The 25,673-nt window shown below is 38.9% G+C and overlaps 1 protein-coding gene across 28 annotated transcripts in view; it reads left to right on the forward strand.

The window, feature by feature from the left end:
* Nucleotides 1-5,179: 5,179 nt before the first annotated feature.
* Nucleotides 5,180-25,673, forward strand: part of UNC80 (unc-80 subunit of NALCN channel complex) — a 157,723-nt gene continuing 137,229 nt past the window's right edge. For 22 of the 28 annotated variants that reach the window (XM_075180285.1, XM_075180288.1, XM_075180290.1 and 19 more), the window contains exons 1-16: nucleotides 5,180-5,376; nucleotides 6,807-6,855; nucleotides 8,082-8,238; nucleotides 8,632-8,927; nucleotides 9,058-9,181; nucleotides 9,439-9,509; nucleotides 12,938-13,080; nucleotides 13,171-13,432; nucleotides 15,074-15,205; nucleotides 16,571-16,787; nucleotides 17,638-17,778; nucleotides 17,867-18,135; nucleotides 20,130-20,498; nucleotides 21,529-21,672; nucleotides 21,868-22,015; nucleotides 24,032-24,180. In XM_075180285.1, the coding sequence (XP_075036386.1) occupies nucleotides 5,285-5,376; nucleotides 6,807-6,855; nucleotides 8,082-8,238; nucleotides 8,632-8,927; nucleotides 9,058-9,181; nucleotides 9,439-9,509; nucleotides 12,938-13,080; nucleotides 13,171-13,432; nucleotides 15,074-15,205; nucleotides 16,571-16,787; nucleotides 17,638-17,778; nucleotides 17,867-18,135; nucleotides 20,130-20,498; nucleotides 21,529-21,672; nucleotides 21,868-22,015; nucleotides 24,032-24,180 (2,763 nt within the window). In that variant the 5' untranslated portion in view covers nucleotides 5,180-5,284. The remainder of the gene's footprint in view (nucleotides 5,377-6,806; nucleotides 6,856-8,081; nucleotides 8,239-8,631; nucleotides 8,928-9,057; nucleotides 9,182-9,438; nucleotides 9,510-12,937; nucleotides 13,081-13,170; nucleotides 13,433-15,073; nucleotides 15,206-16,570; nucleotides 16,788-17,637; nucleotides 17,779-17,866; nucleotides 18,136-20,129; nucleotides 20,499-21,528; nucleotides 21,673-21,867; nucleotides 22,016-24,031; nucleotides 24,181-25,673) is intronic. The other 6 variants (XM_075180287.1, XM_075180293.1, XM_075180313.1 and 3 more) reach the window with 3 other exon arrangements.

The raw sequence follows: 25,673 nt of genomic DNA on the forward strand, positions 1-25,673 counted from the left end.
CCTAATATACACACAGACACACACTCAGACATACTAAGGTCAATTTGATAGCAGCCAATTAACCTACCAGTATGTTTTTGGAGTGTGGGAGGAAACCGGAGCACCCGGAGGAAACCCACGCAAACACAGAGAGAACATACAAACTCCACACAGATAAGACCATGGTCGGGAATTGAACTCATGACCCCAGTGCTACAATCTATTCTGAATTCAGCTACTAGATTAAATTTCCTATTTTACAGAATTCAATATAAAACACTTCTATTAACATACAAAGCCATTAACACAACTGCACCAACCCTCATCTTCTCTCCTATCTCAAAATATCTCCTAACTCAATCCCTCTACTCTGCCCAAGATCTGCACAGGAACTGGAGTGAGACAAGGAGCCTGGGGCCAATCGAGAGACATGGAGGGCAGGAATGGGTGGCGGTTATGGTTATAGTTGGACTGGTGAGGATTAGAGGACTAGAGAAAGATGGTGGGGAAGTATTCTACTACACATTCAGTTAGTCTTTGCACCAGTGTGTGTCCGCCATAAGTGGTATGACACCTGGGCTGGACCACTGCCTTGTCAGTATTAAGAGTAACAGCAACCATCTGTCCTGGGATGTGCTCATCAAGGATACCTCAGGGATTGGTGAAAGTTTTATGTATTTGTGACATTATGTACAATTGTATTATGATTGTATAGTGTGATTGTATGCCGACTAATAAAAGAGTTATAGCTCTGCTGGGGAACGCTTGAAATGAACTTCAGATTTTTTATGCATATATTTGCCTGGGTGTGAAAATACTTACCCACATAACCAGTACTGAGGCACGTCTGGATATACTGTACACAGATCTTCATGGGTAGATACCTAAAAGACAGCTCAGATATTGTGACACCCCCTACCAACTGTTTTATAATGCTTCCTTCACTTACCACCAGTTATTCCCTTGGTAATAAAGTGCATTAAAATGTATTATTACCAAATATATTTTACGCTTTTTATATCATAACCCCAGCTTTAACACCAGTTTTGGCCTGTGTATTAAGCCGACATCTAAATATTAATAGCATAACTACAACTTTTATGAGTGACTTATTTATATGATGCTGTTGTCTGAGCAGGGTACATCATATATCAAATTTAAAGTCTTGGTCTGCAGAAAAATATTGGCATTGTAATCGGTCGCATCATCCGCCACCATTTACAACTATGCATTACCATTGTCCTCTGGAACATGTGACCTGCTGGGTGGTCTGGAAACTGTGACAGCTACTTGCAGTCACTTATATCAGCGCTTCTTCAGGAACCTCAATCATTCGCCATGACAATAAACAAGATTCAATAAAGGTTGCCCTGTGGTTACAAGAACCGGTATTTACACATGGACAGCTTTACGTTGCATTATCCCAAGTGAAAATAGAAGCATCTATCAAAATTAAAGTTGACCATGCCCAGCAATGTAATTTTGATGGAAGAACCTATACATACAATGTAGTGTATAAAGAAATGTCTTAGTTCCTTTAAAATAGTGATTTATAATATAGTCATTTATTCATTATACTCTGTTGCTAACCTTTTAAGATGTAATGTAGTGTATAATAAACGTATTGAATTCTGTTAATGAAGTAATTTAGTCATTACATTTCAGTTTCATTTAAGGCGGTTACTGACAGGTTTCCCTAGTTATAAATAATGTTCTTTGATTTTCTTAATAGGACCTTGACCATGGAAACTACTGTAATAAAACTGCAGGCTTTCTTGTTCACAGCACTATAGACTTTTGGCACAGTGTTATTTTACCAGCACTGACTAGTATGTTGTAACCCTTCACTGGTTAACTGGTACAAGCGTTGTTGATTTTTTAAAAGGATTATTTGTTGCAGGTTCAACAAGTAATATAAAAGAAGATCTCTTGTTACTATGGCAACAGTTGGAGTCAATCACAGTCGGTCTGACACCAGACCCGTGCACTGCAAGATCCCTGGAATTGATAATAAACAGAAAATAGCTTGGATTAAAGACCAGAATAAAGAGCACTAGGAGAAATCCATTTTACATGTGAAGTTCTAGATATTGGCATAAGTACCTATGTATAGGTACATTTGAATTTTAAAAATAAAGTCCCTAATATGGCACCTTTCAGAGATTTTACATTAAAACATAAAAATACATAGGCTTATTTGCTATATATATAGACAGAAAGCGACTTGGTAACTGGAATCGTGATGTTTTAAAATGTATATTATGAAATGTAGCTGACATTGAGTTTCACCTTGATTTTGACATATTGTTAATTATTGACATAGATTAAAGTGCCATCATTTTGATAACTTAATGTAGCTCACTGCGTGGTTCCCGTTCTTTCTTTTGTCATCCTATAAGATGTATTTACATGGTTCCCTAGAACTACAATTTCTGGCTGGTTCCACATTACTGCATACAGTAGCTTCCAACATACATCAATATATATAGAGAGACATAACTAATGCATAGTTGCTAGCTGTCCCTGATTTTCATTAAGATATCCAGGTTTAGATGATCGTTCCCTGAAAATGATGACATTGATTAGGTACCTAGCTTTGAGTATTAACCAGTACTGTTTCTTTTGTTTTAGTTGCTGGCTACAGTTTTTAATTTGTTTTTATCCCATATCCCATTAGCATTTTACTTTATTAAATATGAGTAATAAAAATGAAATAGAATTGAGTTATGGTCATTTCCAACGGTCGTGTAATGTTACATATGTGTAATGTTCTATACAGCATGTTGTATGCATACTGCACACATTCACCTGTCAAACAGCAAAGTATGGTTATGAGATACTGACAGGCAAGCAGGTCCATAACCCTACTAACTTTTAATTATTAATCTCTTAAACAAATCAAAGTTTTCATTAGGGTAAAATATTGTTCAGAATTTTCCTGACATTCCCCTGTAGCACACTGATAAAAGTAAAGTATCACCTGCCTACAAGGCCGACATCAGGGGGTACAGGAGGTACCCTTGTACCGGGCCCGGGCTCACCAGGGGGCCCGTGGCACACACTTACCTGGGGGCCCACTATCCTCCAGTCCCAGCGTCTCCGCTGCTGTCTTCAGCCTGGCTGTCATGGTGACAGCCAGGCTGAAGGCAGCAGCGGAGGCAGCGGAGACGTCGGGACTGGAGGACAGCGGGCCCCCTGGTAGGGAAGAATGCAGAATGCGATCGCAGGGGCAGATCAATCATTCCCCCGCGATATTGTGATCTTCCTGTGACAGCCAGGAAGCTGTCAATCGTGATCGCAGGGGAATCATTGCTCTGTCCCTGCGATCATGAGATCCTTCAGCTGCAACATCTCGGTAAGTATGTATGTGTGTGTAAAAAGTGATTTTATATATATATATATATATATATATATATATATATATATATATAGCCTAAGTTCGATCCCCTTCACGGAAGAGGGGACCAGGGAGGGAGCAGGATCATGACCACAAAAGGTAAGGTTTTTTTTGTTTCGTTTTTTTTTTACAGGATTTTTTTTTTCATTGCCTTGGGCCCCCTTTCCCCCTGGGCCCCCGGGCACATGCCCATCGTGCCTAGTTGGAAAGATGGCCCTGGTTCATCGAGGGGGGGGTGTTTCATGGTGGGGGTCATCTGGGGGCCATGCCTGCTTCGTTTGTACTGGGCCCCATGATTTCTGATGGCGGCCCTACCTGCCTACTTCATTGCAGAGAGCTGTAGCTCTCAAATCTTTAAGATGGTTTACTCATGGAGTCTGATACAAGTCAAAAATGTGAGATCAATTTGTTGTCATATCACTGGCCCTGCCCCTGTTTAATGAATCAACCCATCCACTGTGTGCATTTATACAAAGCAAGTCTGCATAGCTGTCAGTTAATCACTGTCTACTTGTTTAGTCAGGGAAGCAACGCCATTCTAACATGGTAGCCTGCTACAGAGGATTGATACAGAGTATGGAGGACATATTTAATGACATATAAACACTCCGGTAATCTCATGCATATAATTCAGCTTAGTGTGATGAACTTTAATAAATATCCATTTAAATTACTTTCCCTGTAATGTGTCTTTTATTACAGAAAACTGATGCAATCTCTGGATAAAAATTTTTTTTTTTACATTCTAACAACAACATTTTCTTTAAAAAAAGTAAGGAAAATAATTCAGAATCAAAGGCAAAAAAGTTGTTATTGCCATCTGGGATCACTATTTGTTGGCATTTAAAATCTCATGAATTAAAGTACTGTATATCCTGAGTTATGTCTCAGCTTCAACTTCTGTAATAAAATACATATTAAAGGAGAAGTAAAGCCCATAGGCAGGACTATAATAGCAGTGTATAACAGTCCCATAATGTGTTTCACCATTTCACCATATTACCATCACCATTTCATAAAGCCATGCGGGGAGATTGATTCATTCAGTTAAGAGGATAATTACATATATTTATGCTGGCTATAAAATGGTTTTGAGATTTATACAGTAAACAAATTCATTAATGTATGGGGCAAATATATGGCTATTGTTAAGACTTGAATAGAAATGTCCCCGCTACAAAAAGATGGCAGACTAGATGGACTTGTATGTTATTTTCTGCCATCAAATTCTGTTTCCAAGGAAGCAATCCCTCTGCAGCGCTGTTGGAGCTGATTAAACTAAATGAAGAGTAAGAGGGGTGGGGGGAGATATTTACATTTATAGTACCTATTTAGTTGTCAGGTGGTTATAATTGAATGCCCTTCTCTCACAGCTGACCATAGTGAAGGTGGTGCAGGAACATATTTAGAAATCTAAAATAATATATTTATTTGGCATGTGATTGAATTGAATTGAGCAATTTGCCTGTTCTTCTCCCAAAGTTGACGGTAGCAAAAACGGTTGAGAGCAGTGTAACACAATAATATATTCACTACCAGAAATGCATAGTGTAATTTGTTTTTGGAGTCTAATGGTTTGATATAAATCACAAAAACTGTATTGCAAATGTATGAACCGCGCTGCTATTTAATATAAGTTGTTTTCCGAGACCTACTGATCCTTAGTCATCTAATATTAGATCTATATCTAGACGCTGAAATGAGGTTAGTAAGTGGATTTTCCAGTAGCTGAGAGCACCGTGCCAGAGGCACCGGCTGCAGTTCCCCCCTGCGCCGCTAGTGTCAGGGCGCTGTCCACATGGGGAGGTGCTGAAAGCAGAAATCACAGGAGCGGACATCTTCCCGAGCAGCAGGCAGCGGCGTTCATGCAGGGAGAAGCGGGGACAGAGGATACCTGCAGCCTCCAAGATGGTGAAGAGGAAGTGTTCGGAGGGGCAGGAGCAGGAGAGGCTGCGGGGGATCCCGCTCCCAATTCAGATATTTCTTTGGAGACAAACTAGGTACATGTATGCCTGCTGCTATAGATTGCACCATCTTCATCGTCATCAATCATCATGTTTTTTTATCATAACCTAGTAGTTTAATGAACATCTCACCATCTTCGTCCTCATCATCCTGTCTTTTTTTTTTTTTATCACATACTCAATACTAATTTACTGGATAACCTTGTAATTTTATCAATCTCTCAATTAATGTTTCTCCCCCTCCCCTAGCTCATCATACACCATACCACAGAGCATTATATCCTCAATATTAAATATATACATACAGATATATATATATATATATATATATATATATATATATATATATATATATATATATATATCTATATCTATATCACCACAGCTTTCCTGTGCCTTATGCCCTTAATTGTAAATAATGATAACCAGAATTCATCGTCCTTACATTTTTATACCATTGATAACACTCTAGTCTTTCTGATGAATGTTTTCCTCATCTATCAGCCACTATTCAGCTCTCTCACCCTTCCTTTTACATCTATTATTTATTTTGATATTTTTAGCCACCAGTTGACTACACCGTAGCCTTATTATGTTGTCCTTCACAATATAACATATTTAGTCATTTCAACCTCAACTGTCCATTCAGTTTCAGAGCAAACATACTTGTTTCCCAACTGCAAATACATAATACATAACACATTATGTAATATGCTAATGCAACCATCATCTTTTTAGCCACCAGTTGACTGCACCGTAGCTTTATTATGTTCTCCCTCACAAAATAACATATTTAGTCATTTCATCCTCAACTGTCCATTCAGTTTCAGAGCAAACATTCTTGTTTCCCAACTGCAAATACATAATACATAACACATTATGTAATATGCACCTAATGCAACCATCATCTATATATAGAGTCAAGAGGAATATGTAATTTGATTTCAAGCTCTCTGTTATATATCTTTCCTAACCAGTTTCCCTGCATTAAAATAGGAGATAATAGCACAAAGTCGTTTATTGGACAAATGTATAGATAACAAGCGATAATGGGTACAGAAATATTTTTGTAGAATCTATATCATTATTGAACTGCAGTAACTCTCATAGATTGCATTTACTGCATTTGGTAAATAGATATGCAGCAATAATGTGAGTGTTTTATTAAGCAGAAACAGTCGTGATCCTGCAATAGATGATGCTTTACCTAAAAGAAGCCACCATGCATCGCAATAACATCATGAATTCTCAACCATTTCAGAGCCATGATATAGTCATGTTGTTATTTATTTTTCTACAGAAAATGTTTAAGAATTTTGCCATGTTATATTTTTTCATCAACCATGTCATCTATACACATTTCTATAATAACTAATTCCTATAGGTACAATTTAATGTTCCCACAACACTCCCTTTGAATAGCATGGTGAAAAAAGACACTCAAGTGACCCTTTTATTCTTTGCAGTGCATTTTTGAGACCAAAACTTGGCAAGCAGTATGAAGCATCGTGTGTGGTATGTGTCATTCTTGTTATGTCACCTTATATATTGTGTTATTTATGTCTTTGTGTCAGCAATGAGGGGCTATGTGTACTGCAGATAATATTTAGTGGTGCTGGGTAAAATGCATATTTTACTGTGTACCAAAATGTACCTGTAACAATGTGTCTGTTACTCCTTTGCATCCTTCTCTAATGTTTTCCCTGCTGATATACTATCCCCACCTATTTGCTTTCTGTATCTCTGCATTTTGAAAAACAAAATCAATATATATATATATATATATATATATATATATATATATATATATATACAGTATATATCTGACATGTTAACAGTTCTTGACAATAATCTGTTATACTTACAGTGAATTTACAATGAGATTGTGAAATGTACAAACAGGTCAATTAATGTAGAACTCCTTATAATTCAGCGTTCCAGTCTTTCAGAGAGTCTAAAATGTTGACTGGGGAAAAAGTAGTTTGGAAATGCATTACTGTAATGTGGAATTGCATGTATAAGCTGCAAATGAATTGACTTAATTCAGTGCTGCAAGTCTTGACACAAGATTGGTGCCAATGAGGTTAGGAAAGTAGAAGAGAGTAGCAGAGATGGGATAGGCGCAAGAATAGAGCCATAGCAAGCAGTTCTAATGCTAGATCAGAGACGTGTAAAAGTAATGTATAATATGTACTACTCAAAATACTCTCCCTCACGTTCTCCTGTCTTCTGCCTCAGACTTGGCCTCACTTCCTCAACCATCTCTTACTCCTGCCTATAAGACTTCTCCTGTGCTGTTACCCACCTACGGAATTCTTTACCATGTTCATTCAGTCTCTTCCCACAGCCTTTTAAACACTCTCTGAAAACTGATCTCTTTACTAGAGCTTACTCTACTCCCACTTAAACTACTCACTTTGGTACACCCTCACAACTATCCACTCTAAGTTACACTTGCTCCTCTTGTCTCAGCTGTACCCTTTTCCTACTAGATTGTAATCTGTCACAAACAGGGCCCTTCCCTTCCTTTATTTTCATGACTGCACTTATTTTGTCTATCTTGCATGGGGGCTTAGCTGAGGGTGGCTGAGATACAGCCACTTAACCAGGGTAGAGACTAGGAAAATGTGTTAGTTAAGTATGGAAACCTTGACTTTTGACTTATAACACTGATAAATGATATAATGTGCATATACAGTGTTAATTGTAATGTTTATATTTTCTCATATTTTGTACACAAGTCATTTGAAAGAGTTCTGGTTGAGAACAAACTACATGGCCTCTCTCCGGCCCTCTCTGAAGCTATCCAGAGCATCTCCAGATGGGAGTTGGTCCAAGCTGCCCTGCCCCATGTATTACATTGTACAGCCACTCTACTCTCCAACAGGAACAAATTAGGTTGGTACTCACCCACATGCAAATTCAGGTTTTACAAAGCTTAGGCAACTGAAGTGTTGCTAGAAGGGTGGGGGTGTCACTACAGGGGGGAGGGGGTGTTGATATACAGGGGACTGGGAGACTATTAAGTACAGAGGGCATGAGGGGGCTAGGGTTTCACAGAGGTGAATAGAATGTGTTACTATAGTGGTAGTGGTGAGGGATTCCTATAGTAAATACATGTCTGAGCAAGTTAAGTTTTATTGTCACATGTTCAAATGAGTACCATCTCTCAATGTGGCCCTTGGACCAAAAAAGTTGTGCACCCCTACATTAGACTTTATAGTTAGCTCCCTCTGTTGTGCTTTGGTGTTGCTGTAAGGTTCTAAAGATATAGTATTATTTTGCATACAGGACATCAGGATAAACTTGGTGTTGCAGAAACTAAGCTGCTTCACACTCTTCATTGGATGCTTCTGGAAGCTCCTCAGGATTGCACTAATGATAGGTTTGGTACTGATCGAAGCTCCAGCTGGGGTGGAGGTAGTAGTGCTTTTATCCACCAAGAAAACCAAGGCTCTCCAGGACAGTCCAGGCAAAGCAACACTAATGAGGAAGACGAGAACAATCGAAGGAAGTTCCTACAGAATTCTATGGCCACCGTGGAGCTCTTTGTCTTTCTGTTCGCACCTCTGGTGCACAGGATTAAAGTGAGTAGTTGTTGGTAGTGTCATCTGTTTTCTTTTATAAGGGGTTTAGATTAACCATCTTATCTAATGAGAAAAACTAATTAAGCCATGCCATTATTACTGATAATTAATGAATAGGGTATTCTTCCAGGAATCAGATTTGACTTTTCGCTTGGCGAGTGGACTGGTCATTTGGCAGCCAATGTGGGAACACAGGCATCCTGAGGTTCCTGCGTTCACAGCACTGGTGAAGCCCATTCGTAACATCATCACAGGTACATTTCTCATAGTCCTTGTGTAGACTAAGTGCTTTATATTACCCCATCCATACAGAATCACTCACCAGACCTTAGCTACCTAATAAATAATGACTTCATTTTCTCTCATTCATACAAATTAAATAAACTGCTTTGATAAAGGTTTTCATTTCTGTTAGTGCTGCATTAAAATATGTGCGTAACTCTGCAGTATGTTAATAATGTACACAGTAGACTGTACAAACATTGCAACTTCCAATTGATCTGTATTTTAGCAAAAAGAAGCTCATGTAATAGTCAGAACCAAGTGGTGGATTCTCCAAAGCAGTACACTGGGCACACACAGGTACAATTTACAAGTTTTATTTATTATAGATCTCACAGAGCCAATGACATCACTGAAAAGTAGAAATGAATGCATAAGCTTACAAATATAAAATAAAAAATAAAAAACAACAACTTGTATTATATATATATTATATTTGCTTGGACAAGACTTATCATAAACTGTTATGCAGGCCTAAGGTAGATAGTTTTGTAGCATTGTAATTGATGTTATTACATTTATTAGATTAAATTGTGATGTTAACGAATGCCTGTCACTGATTAATGACACTCAGGGGTATATTTACTAAACGGCGGTTTCGAAAAAATGGAGTTGTTGCCTATAGCAACAAACCAGATGCTAGTTATCATTTAGTTACCACATTTTACAAAATAATAGCTAATTTATATAATACTTAGGACATATTAGCAGTGAGTAGTGGGAAGGGATGGGAGGTAATACCTAGAAAATATTAGCAGTGATTAGTAATAAGAGATGGGGGGGTAATACCTAGAACATATTAGCAGTGATTAGTAAGAAGAGATGGGGGGGGGGGGGTAATACCTGGGACATAATAGCAGTGATTAGTAAGAAGATATGGGGGGGTAATACCTAGAACATATTAGCAGTGATTAGTAAGAAGAGATGGGGGGTAATACCTAGGACATATTAGCAGTGATTAGTAAGAAGAGATGGGGGGGTAATACCTAGGACATATTAGCAGTGATTAGTAAGAAGATATGGGGGGGGTTATACCTAGGACATTTTATCAGTGATTAGTAAGAAGATACGGGGGTTAATACCTAGGACATATTAGCAGTGATTAGTAAAAGGAGATGGGGGGGTAATACCTAGGACATATTAGCAGTGATTAGTAATAAGAGATGGGGGGGTAATACCTAGGACATATTAGCAGTGAATAGTAAGAAGATATGGGGGGGTAATACCTAGGACATATTAGCAGTGATTAGTAAGAAGAGATGGGGGGTAATACCTAGGACATATTAGCAGTGATTAGTAAGAAGAGATGGGGGGGTAATACCTAGGACATATTAGCAGTGATTAGTAAGAAGATATGGGGGGGTAATACCTAGGACATTTTATCAGTGATTAGTAAGAAGATATGGGGGTTAATACCTAGGACATATTAGCAGTGATTAGTAAGAAGAGATGGGGGGGTAATACCTAGGACATATGAGCAGTGATTAGTAATAAGAGATGGGGGGGTAATACCTAGGACATATTAGCAGTGAATAGTAAGAAGATATGGGGGGTAATACCTAGGACATTTTAGCAGTGATTAGTAAGAAGATATGGGGGGGTAATACCTAGGACATATTAGCAGTGATTAGTAAGAAGATATGGGGGGTAATACCTAGGACATATTAGCAGTGATTAGTAAGAAGATATGGGGGGCAAAACCTCGGACATATTAGCAGCGATCAGTAGGAAGATATGGTGGGTAATACCTAGGACATATTAGCAGTGATTAGTAAGAAGATATGGGGGGTAATACCTAGGACATATTAGCAGTGATCAGTAGGAAGATATGGTGGGTAATACCTAGGACATATTAGCAGTGATCAGTAGGAAGATATGGTGGGTAATACCTAGGACATATTAGCAGTGATTAGTAGGAAGATATGGGGGGCAAAACCTCGGACATATTAGCAGCGATCAGTAGGAAGATATGGTGGGTAATACCTAGGACATATTAGCAGTGATTAGTAAGAAGATATGGGGGGTAATACCTAGGACATATTAGCAGTGATCAGTAGGAAGATATGGTGGGTAATACCTAGGACATATTAGCAGTGATCAGTAGGAAGATATGGTGGGTAATACCTAGGACATATTAGCAGTGATCAGTAGGAAGATATGGGGGGTAATACCTAGGACATATTAGCAGTGATTAGTAAGAAGAGATGGGGGTAATACCTAGGACATATTAGCAGTGATCAGTAGGAAGATATGGTGGGTAATACCTAGGACATTTTAGCAGTGATCAGTAGGAAGATATGGTGGGTAATACCTAGGACATATTAGCAGTGATCAGTAGGAAGATATGGGGGGTAATACCTAGGACATATTAGCAGTGATCAGTAGGAAGATATGGGGGGTAATACCTAGGACATATTAGCAGTGATTAGTAAGAAGAGATGGGGGTAATACCTAGGACATATTAGCAGTGATCAGTAGGAAGATATGGTGGGTAATACCTAGGACATATTAGCAGTGATTAGTAAGAAGATATGGGGGGTAATACCTAGGACATATTAGCAGTGATCAGTAGGAAGATATGGTGGGTAATACCTAGGACATATTAGCAGTGATCAGTAGGAAGATATGGTGGGTAATACCTAGGACATATTAGCAGTGATCAGTAGGAAGATATGGGGGGTAATACCTAGGACATATTAGCAGTGATCAGTAGGAAGATATGGGGGGTAATACCTAGGACATATTAGCAGTGATTAGTAAGAAGAGATGGGGGTAATACCTAGGACATATTAGCAGTGATCAGTAGGAAGATATGGTGGGTAATACCTAGGACATATTAGCAGTGATTAGTAAGAAGATATGGGGGGTAATACCTAGGACATATTAGCAGTGATCAGTAGGAAGATATGGTGGGTAATACCTAGGACATATTAGCAGTGATCAGTAGGAAGATATGGTGGGTAATACCTAGGACATATTAGCAGTGATCAGTAGGAAGATATGGGGGGTAATACCTAGGACATATTAGCAGTGATTAGTAAGAAGAGATGGGGGTAATACCTAGGACATATTAGCAGTGATCAGTAGGAAGATATGGTGGGTAATACCTAGGACATATTAGCAGTGATCAGTAGGAAGATATGGGGGGTAATACCTAGGACATATTAGCAGTGATCAGTAGGAAGATATGGGGGGTAATACCTAGGACATATTAGCAGTGATTAGTAAGAAGAGATGGGGGTAATACCTAGGACATATTAGCAGTGATCAGTAGGAAGATATGGGGGGTAATACCTAGGACATATTAGCAGTGATCAGTAGGAAGATATGGGGGGTAATACCTAGGACATATTAGCAGTGATTAGTAGGAAGATATGGGGGGTAATACCTAGGACATATTAGCAGTGATCAGTAGGAAGATATGGGGTGTAATACCTAGGACATATTAGCAGTGATTAGTAAGAAGAGATGGGGGTAATACCTAGGACATATTAGCAGTGACTAGTAAGAAGATATAGGGGTACAGTTTTATAACTGATATTTCAAGAGAGTGTGTTATCACCTGTACATTGAAATTTGGCTTTCACTATTCATATTAGATTTTATTTAAGTTAAAATTCAATAAAAATATTTTTTATTTGTAGCTGCTCATTTATTCTAATTTTAACAATGCTAAAATATGAGACTATCTGACCTTGCAAATACATTTTCTTCTTGTATAATATCAGGGATTTGAGGTGCTGTCTGAAGTATCTCGGCCAGAAGACTCCACCGCTCCCCAAGCTACTGTATCCAGCTGCCAAAGGGCCAACTCTTTTAATGGTTGTTCTTCCTCCCAAACATCACAAGAAAGAGGAGCCCCCTTTCCAAGGTAACACTGAATATTTGCAGGTACCACAAGTTTGGTTTTGGGGCCTGCAAAAGACATTCATTTTTTTTCTTGTTTCACATTATTTTTCAGAACATCTTTAGTGATTCCACCATGTCAAAAATCTCGTTACGCCACCTATTTTGATGTGGCTGTATTAAGATGCCTCCTGCAGCCCCATTGGTCAGAGGAAGGAACTCAGTGGTCACTCATGTACTATCTGCATCGTCTTCGGCACATGTTGGAAGAGAAGCCAGAGAAATCTCCTGAGCCTGAGGAGCCCCCTCTTCCACGACCTCGCAGTAGCTCCATGGTGGCAGCTGCTCCTTCCCTTGTAAATACCCATAAAACTCAGGTAAGAGAGAGAGAGAAAGCCAGGTTATTTCTATCTACTGATATGTAGTCTATAGATGAGAGGTATATACTGGATGCATTTCATCAGACATATTAATATCTGATGTATGTATCTTATTATCAGGTATATTTTAGTTATATATGTAAGTAAATTTCACCATAACAGTAACATACACTCAATGGCCATAATATTCGGTAGACCTACTTGTTAATGCAAGTATCTTAACAGCCATGCATGTGTCAGCAACTCAATGCATAAAAACATGCGGACATGGTCAAGAGGTTCAGTTGTTGTTCAGACCAAACACCAGAATGGAGAAGAAATATGATCTAAGTGACTTTGCTAGTGGATAATTGTTGTTGCAAGATGGGGTGGTTTGAGCATCTCAGAGACTGGCCATCTCCTGGAATTTTCACACATACAAGTCTGTAGGGATTACAGAGAATGTTGCACAAAACAAAAAAACAGCCAGTGACCAGCAGTTCTGTGGGTGAAAACACCTTGTTAATGAGAGAGGTCAGAGGAGATTTGCCAAACTGGATCAAGCTGGCAGGAAGGCGACAGTAACTCAAATAACCATGGTATGCAGAAGAGCATCTAGGAACACACAAGCATCAAACGGGAAAGCGGAAGGGCTACAAAGGAAGACCACATTGGGTTCCACTCCTGTCAGCTAAGAACAGAATACTGAGGCTACAGTTGGCACAGGCTCACCAAAACTGGACAGTCAAAGATTGGAAAAATGTTGCCTGGTCTGATGAATTTTGATTTCTGTTATGACAAGCAGATGGTCAATATTTGGTATGCACAAAATGAATCAATGGAATTATCCTGCCTTTTGTCAATAGAGCAGGCTGGTGGTGGTGGTGTAATGGTGTCGGTGTAATGTGTTTTCTTGCCACACATTAGGCCCCTTAATACCAATTGAGTATTGTTTTAAATGCCACAGCCTACCTGAGTATTTTTGCTGACCATGTGCATCTCCTTATTGCTACTACCCATCTTCTAATGTAGGCCTGGTCAGGCTGTGGCTCTCCAGGTGTTGAGAAGCTATAAGCACCAGCATGCTCTGCCAGCAGATAACCAGACGAAAGCTGGCATGCTTGTTGGGACTTGTAGTTTCACAACACCTGAAGAGCCCCAAGTTGGCCAGGCCTGTTCTGTCACTAAGCACATGTCCTCTCAAGCAGGTTCCACAAACACGGTCACCAGATCTCAACCCAATAAACACATTTGGGATGTTCTGGAATGGGAGATTAGCAAAATTAATATGCCGCCGATAAATCTGCAGCAATTGCATGATGCCATCATGTCAACTGAGAACAGAGAGATGTTTCACCAACTTGTTCTGGGGGGAAAATGGGGTGTCCTCCCCAGTAGCAGAAAGGTGTACCTAATAAAATAGTCACTAAGTATCTATGTCATTACATATACATGGAAGTCATACTATGTATCTATAGGAGAATCTGCAGTATGTTTAAATAGATATACGAACACTGTCTATATCTACTGTATTTTAGTAGGTATATGGCATAGATATGCATTCTGTAAACCTTATGCTTGTAACAAAATGTAAGTCAATTCAATACCTTGGGGAGCATTTTAGACCATTTTGTCATGGAAATCTTTTTCATCTTGAAGGATATGACCAAGTGTAATGAAGAAGACCGGTCCTTGGGCGCAGAGCCATATGCCAAGGTGTCATTGACCAATCTGCGTAGATCTGCCGTGCCAGATCTCTCCTCTGATATTGGAATCAACATTTTTAAGAGGGTAAGATATGGTTATGGTTTTCCTACTATGTGTAGACATTTAAGGCCTGATTCATTAAAGCATGCAAAATAACCGTATTGTGCATTTATTTTTTAAACACATATAAATCGGGCATATGCACATCCGTATTCAACTACAAGTGGATCTGAAGTAATATCTCTTGATGGGTGTAGGTACAGGTGTAGGTACGGGTGTAGGTACGCTCTGCATATACAGCACTTGTCTTATTGAAACAGACACAACACACTACAGGAAACGTACAATACATATCTGGAATATAAAGTCCCAGTAGAACACAGCACAGATTTAAAAAATATTATGAAATAAATTGACACCTGTTAATAATATAGGGCCTGATTCATTAAGGAACTTAGGCAAGAAATTGAGTAAGTTTTCTTACTTAATTTTTTGGGACAGTTATTGCAATGCAAGGGGTGCAAATTAGTTTTCTATTTTGAACATAAGTTAAATACTGTCTGTTTTTTCATGTAGCACACACATACTTGATAGCTTATTTGTACACTGAAATTTAAAGTTGATATTTGTGTGCTACATGAAAAACAATCAGTATTTAACTTATGTGCAAAACAGAATACTAATTTGCACCCCTTGCATTGTAACATGGTTTTGTCCAGGAGACTTAAGTAAGAAAACTTACTAAAATTCTTGCCTAAGTTCCTTAATGAATCAGGCCCATAGTCATCAAAGTAAAAAAAATAATTCTTAAAAGTGGGTTTTTAAAAATTTTTCCAATGAAATACATTTATCGTTATGTTATTAATGTGTACTGCACACAGAATGCATTTTTACAGTTGCTGCTGATTGCATACACATGGTCTAGCATACATACGTGACCATTATCACTATCACTCGGCACTTACACCCGATCTGTAACTGGTGCAAGTGATACAGCTGAGAGATGCCCAGAGGATGAATCAGGCGGATGTGCATGCGCTAAACCTCGGAACTGTCCTTATTGTACATTGACTATATGCATACGCCCCTTCCCTCCACCATCCTGCCCTTGAAATCGTAGGCAGTAGTAAGTGTCATTTGCGTTCCAAGATGAATTGTATGTACCTGTGTTCACTGGCATATAGTTCTTTTCTGAGCATGCACAGTGCAATTTTACACAAAATACGGCATGTATCAACATATACGTTCCTTATTGAATCAGACCCTTGATATTCCAGTAAGACTGTTAAACCTATTTCTTTACGGCTTCATCATTTATTCTGTTTTCTTATATTGGGTGTATATATATTAACCTGTTGTGCACCTTGGAGAAAAATATTCACCTCCAAAAAATACTTATGCAAGTGTAGCATTATAATAAAAATTCTCCTTTCATTTATATTTTTGCAGCTTAGGACACGGAGGGACGATAGAGAACGCAAGGGATCCATACCGTACCACCACCATGGGAAGAAACGGCAACGCAGGATAGGGATGCCCTTTCTCCTGCATGAGGATCACTTGGATGTATCCCCAACCCGCAGTACGTTTTCCTTTGGGAGTTTTTCTGGTATTGGAGAGGACAGGCGCACTATTGAGAAAGGGGGCTGGCAGACCACAATATTAGGTGAGTTTAGTAGCTAAACAGTAGCTTCTGTATTGTAAGCTGTTATTTGGCAGCCATGTGAAAGATGTGTGTTTGAACTGATTACACATTTTTCACAAGAAATCCTCCTTCTTGGTTACAGTTTGATAACTTAGAAGTGGAAGGTATTACATTTATAGAGGACTAGGGCAAGAGACAGTTCATTTCTACTCTCCAGAAAGATGGCTGCTATCTAAAAAAAAGGGGCTATATTATCTGAAGATGATATTTCCCTGTCCTGAGTTCTTCATAACAAGTACAATCTTGAATATACATTTTAAAACATGCAACTATATTGCATATTTAGGATCCTTCAGCTACTATAAATAGACATTTTGGAAAAGGGCAGAGTTAGAGCTTATATAATTAACCCATTAAGACAAGGTAGTGCTTTGGTCTTTACTGGATGTTTGAGTGGAATTGTGAAACGACTGCTGCTCCATCCTCTCTCCTGATAAGTCAGTTTAGAAAATAATTAGCTGAGGTGGATGTCATTCTGATGGTTATGTAAAAAGATTACATTTATATATAACTAAGCACATTATTTATATGAGATCTATCTGTGTTTTACCTTCACTGATTCAGTTATGGATTTACAGTGAAACATATTTTTAAAATTAGTGATGTAAAGAGGGTGTGGCTTGTTTACGGAATACATAAGGCATGTGGCAGCACACAACTGGCAATAATTGTACTCAGTTACATGTGTTAGATGCTAGGTGTAATGCATTTTATGGGGCTGATATGTGGCACTTGCACTGCTGGCAATATGAGTCATCAGAAGACTATGGTAGGGTATTGTATATAAGTAAGCATCCTTTTTTTACCCTAGGTAAATTCACAAGGCGCGGGAGCTCTGATACAGCTACAGAGATGGAGAGCCTGAGTGCAAGGCATTCTCACTCCCATCATACCTTGCTAAGTGATCTCCCTGACCACTCCAACAGTCATGGAGAGAATACAGTTAAAGAAGGTATGTCGTCTGTGTTAGTGTTTATGAATGCTGTGTAAAGTATAATGATTAGAAGAGATGGTCACATAGTCACCCTGACTCTTTTTAGTGAGGTCCCAAATTTCCACTATTACTGTGGCCACATTCAACACCACTCTGGCATCTTTTAATGTTGGCTACGCTGACTTCTTTGCTGATCACATGAAGAAGCTCTGCAATCAAGTTCCCATCCCCGAGATGCCACATGAACCTCTTGCATGTGCCAACCTGCCTCGTAGCTTAACTGATTCCTGCATTAACTACAGCAGCCTGGAGGACACGGATCACATAGACGGCACCAACAACTTTGTCCACAAGAACGGAATGCTGGATTTATCGGTAAGAGAAGCCTGCAATAGACCTGTTTACATTTACAGGTAAAATGCACATAGATGACAAGAACTTATTGTAAGTGTTTATTTACTGTTTGTACCCTAGAAGGAATGATATTGTAAACCATATAAACTATATAAACTATGAAATATTTTAAGATATGAAATGATTCCAAATTAACATTTGCATTATAATCTGCATTAATATAATCTCCTTATTCCCAATGGTGATTTTCGTTTCTATTTGCTCACTATATTATAGTAACATTAGGGGCCTGGGTCATTAAGGCACACATACTGAGTGCACGGTATGTCATCATCATCATCATCATCACCAACATTTATTTATATAGCACCAGTGCTTTAGAACGCCTGTAAGTCCGATACCCATACACCCGAAGTCAACAGGGAACGGATCTCAAGATATGAGTGGTGATGACTACGGGTGTAGGTTTACTCTGCTCTACTAGACCAGACGCTGCAGGATACATACAACACCTATGTAGAATATAAAAAAAAACTATTCAAATTATGTTACCTGTTAATAATATAGACATTTATGAGAAAATGTAAATTAAAAAAAAGTTTATTTTAATTTTTTTTTCATGAAAAACAATTATTAGGCTGTTCTTAATGTGTACTGTACATGACATACATTTTCATAGTTGCTCCTGATTGCAAACACATATTTTAGCATGTATACTCACCCGTCATCACTAGTATTCAGCACTTAGACTAGCCTTGTAGCTGGAGCAAGAGGTACAGCAGAAAACCATCTTCTGCATGCGCTTGAACCTGACTTGGATGTTGCTGCATGGAAACGCCCTTACTGTAAATTGCCTACGTACATGCACCCCTTCTACATCCCGTTCCCTCCCTGAAATCTAGGGTATAGTAAGTGTCCTTTTCGCTCCAAGATCACTTGGACGTGGCTGTGTTCCTTGGCGTATTGTCCGATTCTGGGCATGCGCAGGATTAATGTGCAGACAATACGCAAAAAAAAGGCTGATACACTCCTTAATGACTCTGGCTGTAGCTATTTATTCTTCTAAAGCTATTATATACTGTATGTTTGAAATATACAACAGTAATTAGTGGTCGAAGTGGACATTTAGAAGTGGCGGTATTAAATTTAATTTAATAGATTTACAATGAAGGCAGTAGGGGAAATGATGGTATGGTATACCACTGTATACACCCTCACTTCAACTACTGACAGCAATATAAAATAAGATTAGGTAAGGGTCTTGTCAGCTTTCCAGCTTTTGTTTAACTCCCAGAATGCTCTGCCACACATGAACTTGTCCAGGCCACAAAAGGAAACAAGCACTGTCAAAAAGTGATTTTCACAACTTAGTGCATTTTAAATAGCTTGTCTTGCTGTGACTTAAGTGACTTCAAGTAAAGTAAGTACCAAGGGATGTCTGGTAGTGTATGCAAGGTTGTCTCCAAGAGGAGAAGGATTCCCGTTAGGAGCCAAGGAATGCCAATCTTATACTTTTTTGGTTCTATGGCAACTGGTACTTAGCTATAATTATAGACACAGAGAAGATAAGCAGGCTGTTTTATTTGAGAAATTCAATTTTGATGCTTTGTTAATACAAGTGGGATTATAAGGAGAGTTTACTGTCAATACTGTCTATTTCTCTGCATAAATAGCATTTGGGAGCTGAGCAGATGCACATAGTACAATAAATCAAATAAATGAAATAAAAATGCTGTATTTGCATATAATATGTAACATGAGCTACCTTCATTTATTGGGTGTGGTAACGCGATATATCACCCATAAATGTCAACTGAACCATGCCAATCAGTGGGCAAATTATCAGGGAAATTGCAGAATGCTTACCTGGCATTACAAATTAATACATTTTAAACATATAACATTTTAGTCTTAAGAGAACATGTTTTGCTGGAAAGCAGATTTGCCTATAATGCATCAATTAACATGTGTGATAGTACGATGAAAGGTGACACAGTGTTTTCTGTTCACCATAGGTTGTTCTTAAGGCAGTATACCTTGTTCTGAACCACGACATCAGTTCTCGTATCTGTGATGTGGCCCTGAATATTGTAGACTGTTTGCTGCAGCTAGGGGTGGTTCCATGTGTTGAGAAGAAAAGAAAGAAGAGTGAGAACAAGGAGAATGAATCATCTACTATGTCAGGATCAGCCTCAGTTAGTGGGGAAAAGAGGCAAAGTGAAGGAAACTTCCAAATTTTGGGGGCTGCCCGAGGATCGAGCTGTGGATTTGGAGGTCCCTCAAGTGAGGGAACAAGTGGAGGAGCAGGAGGAGGAGGTGGAGGTGGGGATGATGGAAGCGGTGGAGATCGATATTTTGACAAGAATGAGAAAAACACTGAAAAGGTAATTATGAGGCATGTGCTAGAGGTAACATGATTGGTGGTGACAGAAGCCATAATAAAGATGTCGGGTTTTATTGAGCATATCAAAATGTATACAGTGGCATTAGAGTATGAATATAAGCCCACACACAGTAGTTGTAACATCACTACTGGTCATTGTGAATGTGGATACATGTTTAATAGATCTAGAGTCGGCCTGGCCAACCTGTGGCTCTTCATCATCAGCTATATAGTGCTACTAATTCCACAGCGCTGTACAGAGAATTCACTCTTATCAGTCCATGCCCCTTTGGAGCTTACAGTCTAATTTCCCTAATATACGCACACACAAACACACACACACTAGGGTCAATTTGATAGCAGGCAAGTTACCTACTAGTACGTTTTGGAATGTGGGAGAAAACTGGAGCACCTGGAGGAAACCCGCTTAAACACGGGGAGAACATACAAACTCCACATAGATAAGGCCATGGTCGGGAATTGAAATCATGACCCCAGTGCTGTGAGGCAGAAGTGCTAACCACTAAGCCACCGGAGCTCTCCAGGTGTTGTGAAACTACAAACCCCAACATGCTTTGCCAGTATATAGCCATATAGTCAGTTGATAGCTGGGAAGGTATGCTGGGACTAGGTTTGCAACATATGGAGAGCCACTGGTTGGCCAGGCCTGATCTAGAGAATCAAAAGCACTACCTCCTGTACAAAACAATAATAATTAAGATTATTAGTGCCAATATATTCAGTATTTATGTTTATTTTTATATTGTGATAGCAGTTGTCCACATTATGCACTAGTGCAGGAGTCAAATAAAGAATCATATATGTGCAGTTACAAAAGAAAATGTCATAATATCAGACATTTTATTATCTACTGTACCTTTATTTTATGTATTGGAGAATATATTAATATTAGACCAAATCATAAAATATAACATATTTGAATATAAGACTTAAGTCTTAATATTTATACTTAAACATTTTGACATTGTACAATATATTTACATTTTTTCTATTCTCCTCTGTGTTGTTAGGATGAGAACATACCAGTAACCACCCACAAGCTGGCACTCACCATGCTAATTAAACTGGTGAAATCATTGGGTTGTGCATATGGTTGTGGAGAGGGACATCGAGGGCTCTCTGGAGATCGTCTAAGGAACCAGGTATATAATATGGTAAAGTAAGTGCCTAGTGGAACATTTAGTATAAAAGGGTAATTTATTAATGTTTTTCCATTGTTGCTTTATATATTGCTTTGGCAAGACTTACAATATGTTTGGCTCCTGCCTTTAATCTGTCAATTAGGGTTTACCTCCATCCAGTGGTGAAATACCTAACTGCATTTTTTTCACTTTATCTTTTTTGTGCAGGCGCAAAGCTGTCTCACCAAGCTATATAAATTGGACAAAGTGCAATTCCGACAAACAATGAAAGATTATGTAAACAAGGATTCACTGAATAATGTAGTGGATTTTCTCCACGCACTTCTGGGATTCTGCATGGAGCCAGTTACTGATAGTAAGATCAAGGGATGATTGGGAATATATCAGTTGATTGTACAGTAATAGTAATATTTTTATAGTTCTATTCCACTAACTAAGTGACTCAGTTTAAGTGTATCTGCAGAGGGAACTAAAATATCAATGAGCTCTGGGTGGTGTTCAAGCATGGCCCTCACTCCACATAGTTTTTTTTAAAATGCTTATAATTCTTTAATATCTGGATCACATATGAATATATATACTGTAAGCCTTTATGCTCCAATAATAGTAAGTATATCTTTAAGTTAATTGGAATGTACTGTAATTACCCCAAACTCACTTTTTCATTTTCAATATTGCACAACTGCGTTTAAGTAGTATAAGTCTGGCCCTAGGCCATTGACTATCACCAAAATTGCCTTTATTATAATCCACCACTGTGTAACTGCTTAATAAAATCTATTCTCTGTCACATTGATGTATACATGCATGAACATAATGAAATAATGCAGTGTTTCATTATACCAATGAACACTCTTTCTGCTTGGTAAGCATGGAATTGTACATCAGTAAATACAAAATAAATAAAAATAAACACAAAGTAAATAGTTATAGGTATTAGTACTCAATGTTTCAGTCTTTTTGATTAATGCAGTAAGGATTTAAAGCACTATTGACCTTTTAATGCAGTGATGGGCAACCTGGTATACTCCAAACCTTCAAAATGGACAGAAATGACCTTGGCACTACCCAAATCACTTATCCTCAGCAGCTATTTATTTAGCACCGCTAATTCTTCCACAACGATGTACACTCACCCACATCAGTCCCTGCCCAATTGGAGCTTACAGTCTAAATTCCCTAATATACACATACACAGACAGAGAGAGAGACTAGGTTCAATTTGATAGAAGCCAATTAACCTACTAGTATGTTTGTGGAGTGTGGGAGGAAACCCAAGCACCCAGAAGAAATCCACACAAACATGGGGAGAACTTATAAACTCCATACAGCTAAGGCCATGGTGGTGAATCAAACTCATGATCCTAGTGCTGTGAGGCAGAGGTGCTAACCACTAAGCCACCGTGCTGCTCCCAAATTATCTTCACATGTCCTTCACTTGCTACACATTTCCACCACATGCCACTAAAACTTCCCATTTGCTCCAAAATAGCCCAACATGCCTCTGACCCCCTGTTGCCACAAAATGACCCCGGCAAACTCTCATACACATGTATTCCAAAACTCCCCAACATGCCACTCAGACCCTCCTCCTCTGGTTTGCTGCATGACCTCCCTACATTGTGCAGAGGAGATCACATGACACAGAAGTCAACCGTAGTCTTATCTTTATGAAGCAGAGAATAAGTCCGATCAGAAGCAGCCAGCTGGAGGTCTCAGGTGAAGGCTCTTCGGATGTATGGCCTTTATTTCATATAGAGCTGTGTTCAAACCACAATTCTTTTGCATCAGTGTAACAGGAGCCTCACATGAATACTTTGTGCTGTTGAGGTACCCTGAACCTTCCACTATCTAACTGTCAGCCTCTGGCTTCCTGATTGCCTCTATTCCTCTGTCTCTTGCAGCTCTCTACGTATTACTTAATCACATCCGTAGTCAGGTAACTGTCTCCCACAGGATCACGATATTTATCTCATAAACTACTTTGCTCTACTGTGACCATTCCAATGATATAATTGGCTACAGGTTTTCCCTGTCTATCTGCAAAATCAGGACATGAAGATTACACTAATACAATAAGGTGCTGTCACCAAATGCACTAAAATACTTATTAAATATCAAACATATTATATAAAGTCTTCTTATTTGAAGGCTAGACCAGGTAAGCAATTGCTAAACACAGAATAAATGGAAGTAAAAGTATCCCTTTTATTACATAACTGAGAAGATTAGATTGCAGACCTGTGTTATAACATATTGTAGGTCTCTCCCTCTTAAAGTTAAAATGATTAATGGTTTCAATATTTTTATTTGAATGTCTTTACAAGAATTGGATAATAAGTTGCTATGTACTGTCTACGTGTCTTTCCAGACAGAGCTGGGTTTGGGAATAATTTTTCCACAATGGACAATAAATCTACATCTCAGGGTGTGGAGGGAATCATTGTGAGCTCCATGTTTAAGTCTCTAATTACACGCTGCGCTTCAACAACACATGAGCTGCACAGCCCTGAGAACCTGGTAAGGTCATAAATAATCATGTTTCTGTTTTAGGTCGTAAGGATATAGATGTACATATTGTACCATATAAATATCTAGCATTACAGAATATATTATAACAGTCACCCAGTCACCAGAGCACTCACATCAAACATGTCAGACACTAAGCCTGATGTGCATAATAACACAGCTATATTCTTCATGCTTACTAAAATGCATTGAGCATGTTTTTGGTCCAACTGGGCATCCTTTGTGGTTTTGTAGGAGGGTCTCAAAGGCAATTGACTTGGAAAGGCACAGCTGAAAGTGGCTGGAAATGTACTGTTTTTTGCCACCTCTGGTGTGGGGTACATTTGGTCCATTTCCACAGTAAAAAGTCATTAAGTATGAACAGTGTCCCCTCTTCCTCATAATTGAAATGTCCCACACTATGAAAAAAAATATATCTCACATTGCATCCAAAGTCATGCACATCATACCTCTTATTATGTCATCCCAGAAACAATTTGTCATGCAAATCCTCGTGTAGCACTGTACAAATACGCACATGACAACAAATTCAATTTCATCCAATCAGCACTTGAGTGCTCTTGCACTGTGATCGTTTCAGAAATATATACATTTTGACAGATTTTAATTAATCTGAGAAACTACAGAAAAATGTTTGATTATCTTGCTTGATAAAGTTATTAATAAATTAACGCCTTATTTTAAACTCTTTATTTGACAAGGAAACAACATGAAAAGAACATCCAACATAATAAACAATGTAATATAAATATACAAGGTGCTTCCTCCTATTGTGTGTTTTATATAAGAGGGAAGGGGGGGGGTGAGCAGGGAGGGAAAGAGAAGTCAGAGATAGTAGAAGGAGGTAGAGATGGAGGGGACAGGGGTGAAACAGACACGAAATGCACAGAGAGCAGTTCCACTGGGAGTCAGGCAGCGGGTCTATGCAAAAATGGGAAAGGGGGTCGTCTGCAGCCATTGAAATCCGGCAAGATATATATGGTGGTGTACCTCTCACAGCCTGGAGGATCTGGAGGCGGCCCATGATCTAAGGCCTCGAGTCGGGGGGGGGGGGGGTAGAGCTGGGGTGGATATGCAGCTATGGCTTTCTCGGAGGTACCACAGGGCCCATATCTGGTCAGATTTATGTGATTTATCGTGGAGATAGTGGGTAATACTTTCCATGCTTGCAATGTACCACATATAGTTCTGTAGAGCCTGCATAGAAGGAAGATTGGGGTTTTTCCAGTGATTAGCTATAAGGCATTTAGCAGATGCTAGTATATGGGAGATTAGCTTGTTAGAAGAGGCGCTCCCATCAGGTAGGGGGCAAGGGAGAAAGAACAATCAGGGGTCCTTAGTCACCTTTCTTCCGAAACAGAGTTTATAAGCGAAAGGCCCAGAATGGTGCTATACATGGATAAGTCCATCAAATGTGGAGCTTAAAGCCTTTTTTAAAGAAATTTGGCCTCTGGTCTTTTGGTACCTGTGCTTTGGTAGCCAGC

Source organism: Mixophyes fleayi, chromosome 7 (genome assembly GCF_038048845.1).
Source record: "Mixophyes fleayi isolate aMixFle1 chromosome 7, aMixFle1.hap1, whole genome shotgun sequence".
NCBI lineage: Eukaryota > Metazoa > Chordata > Amphibia > Anura > Limnodynastidae > Mixophyes > Mixophyes fleayi.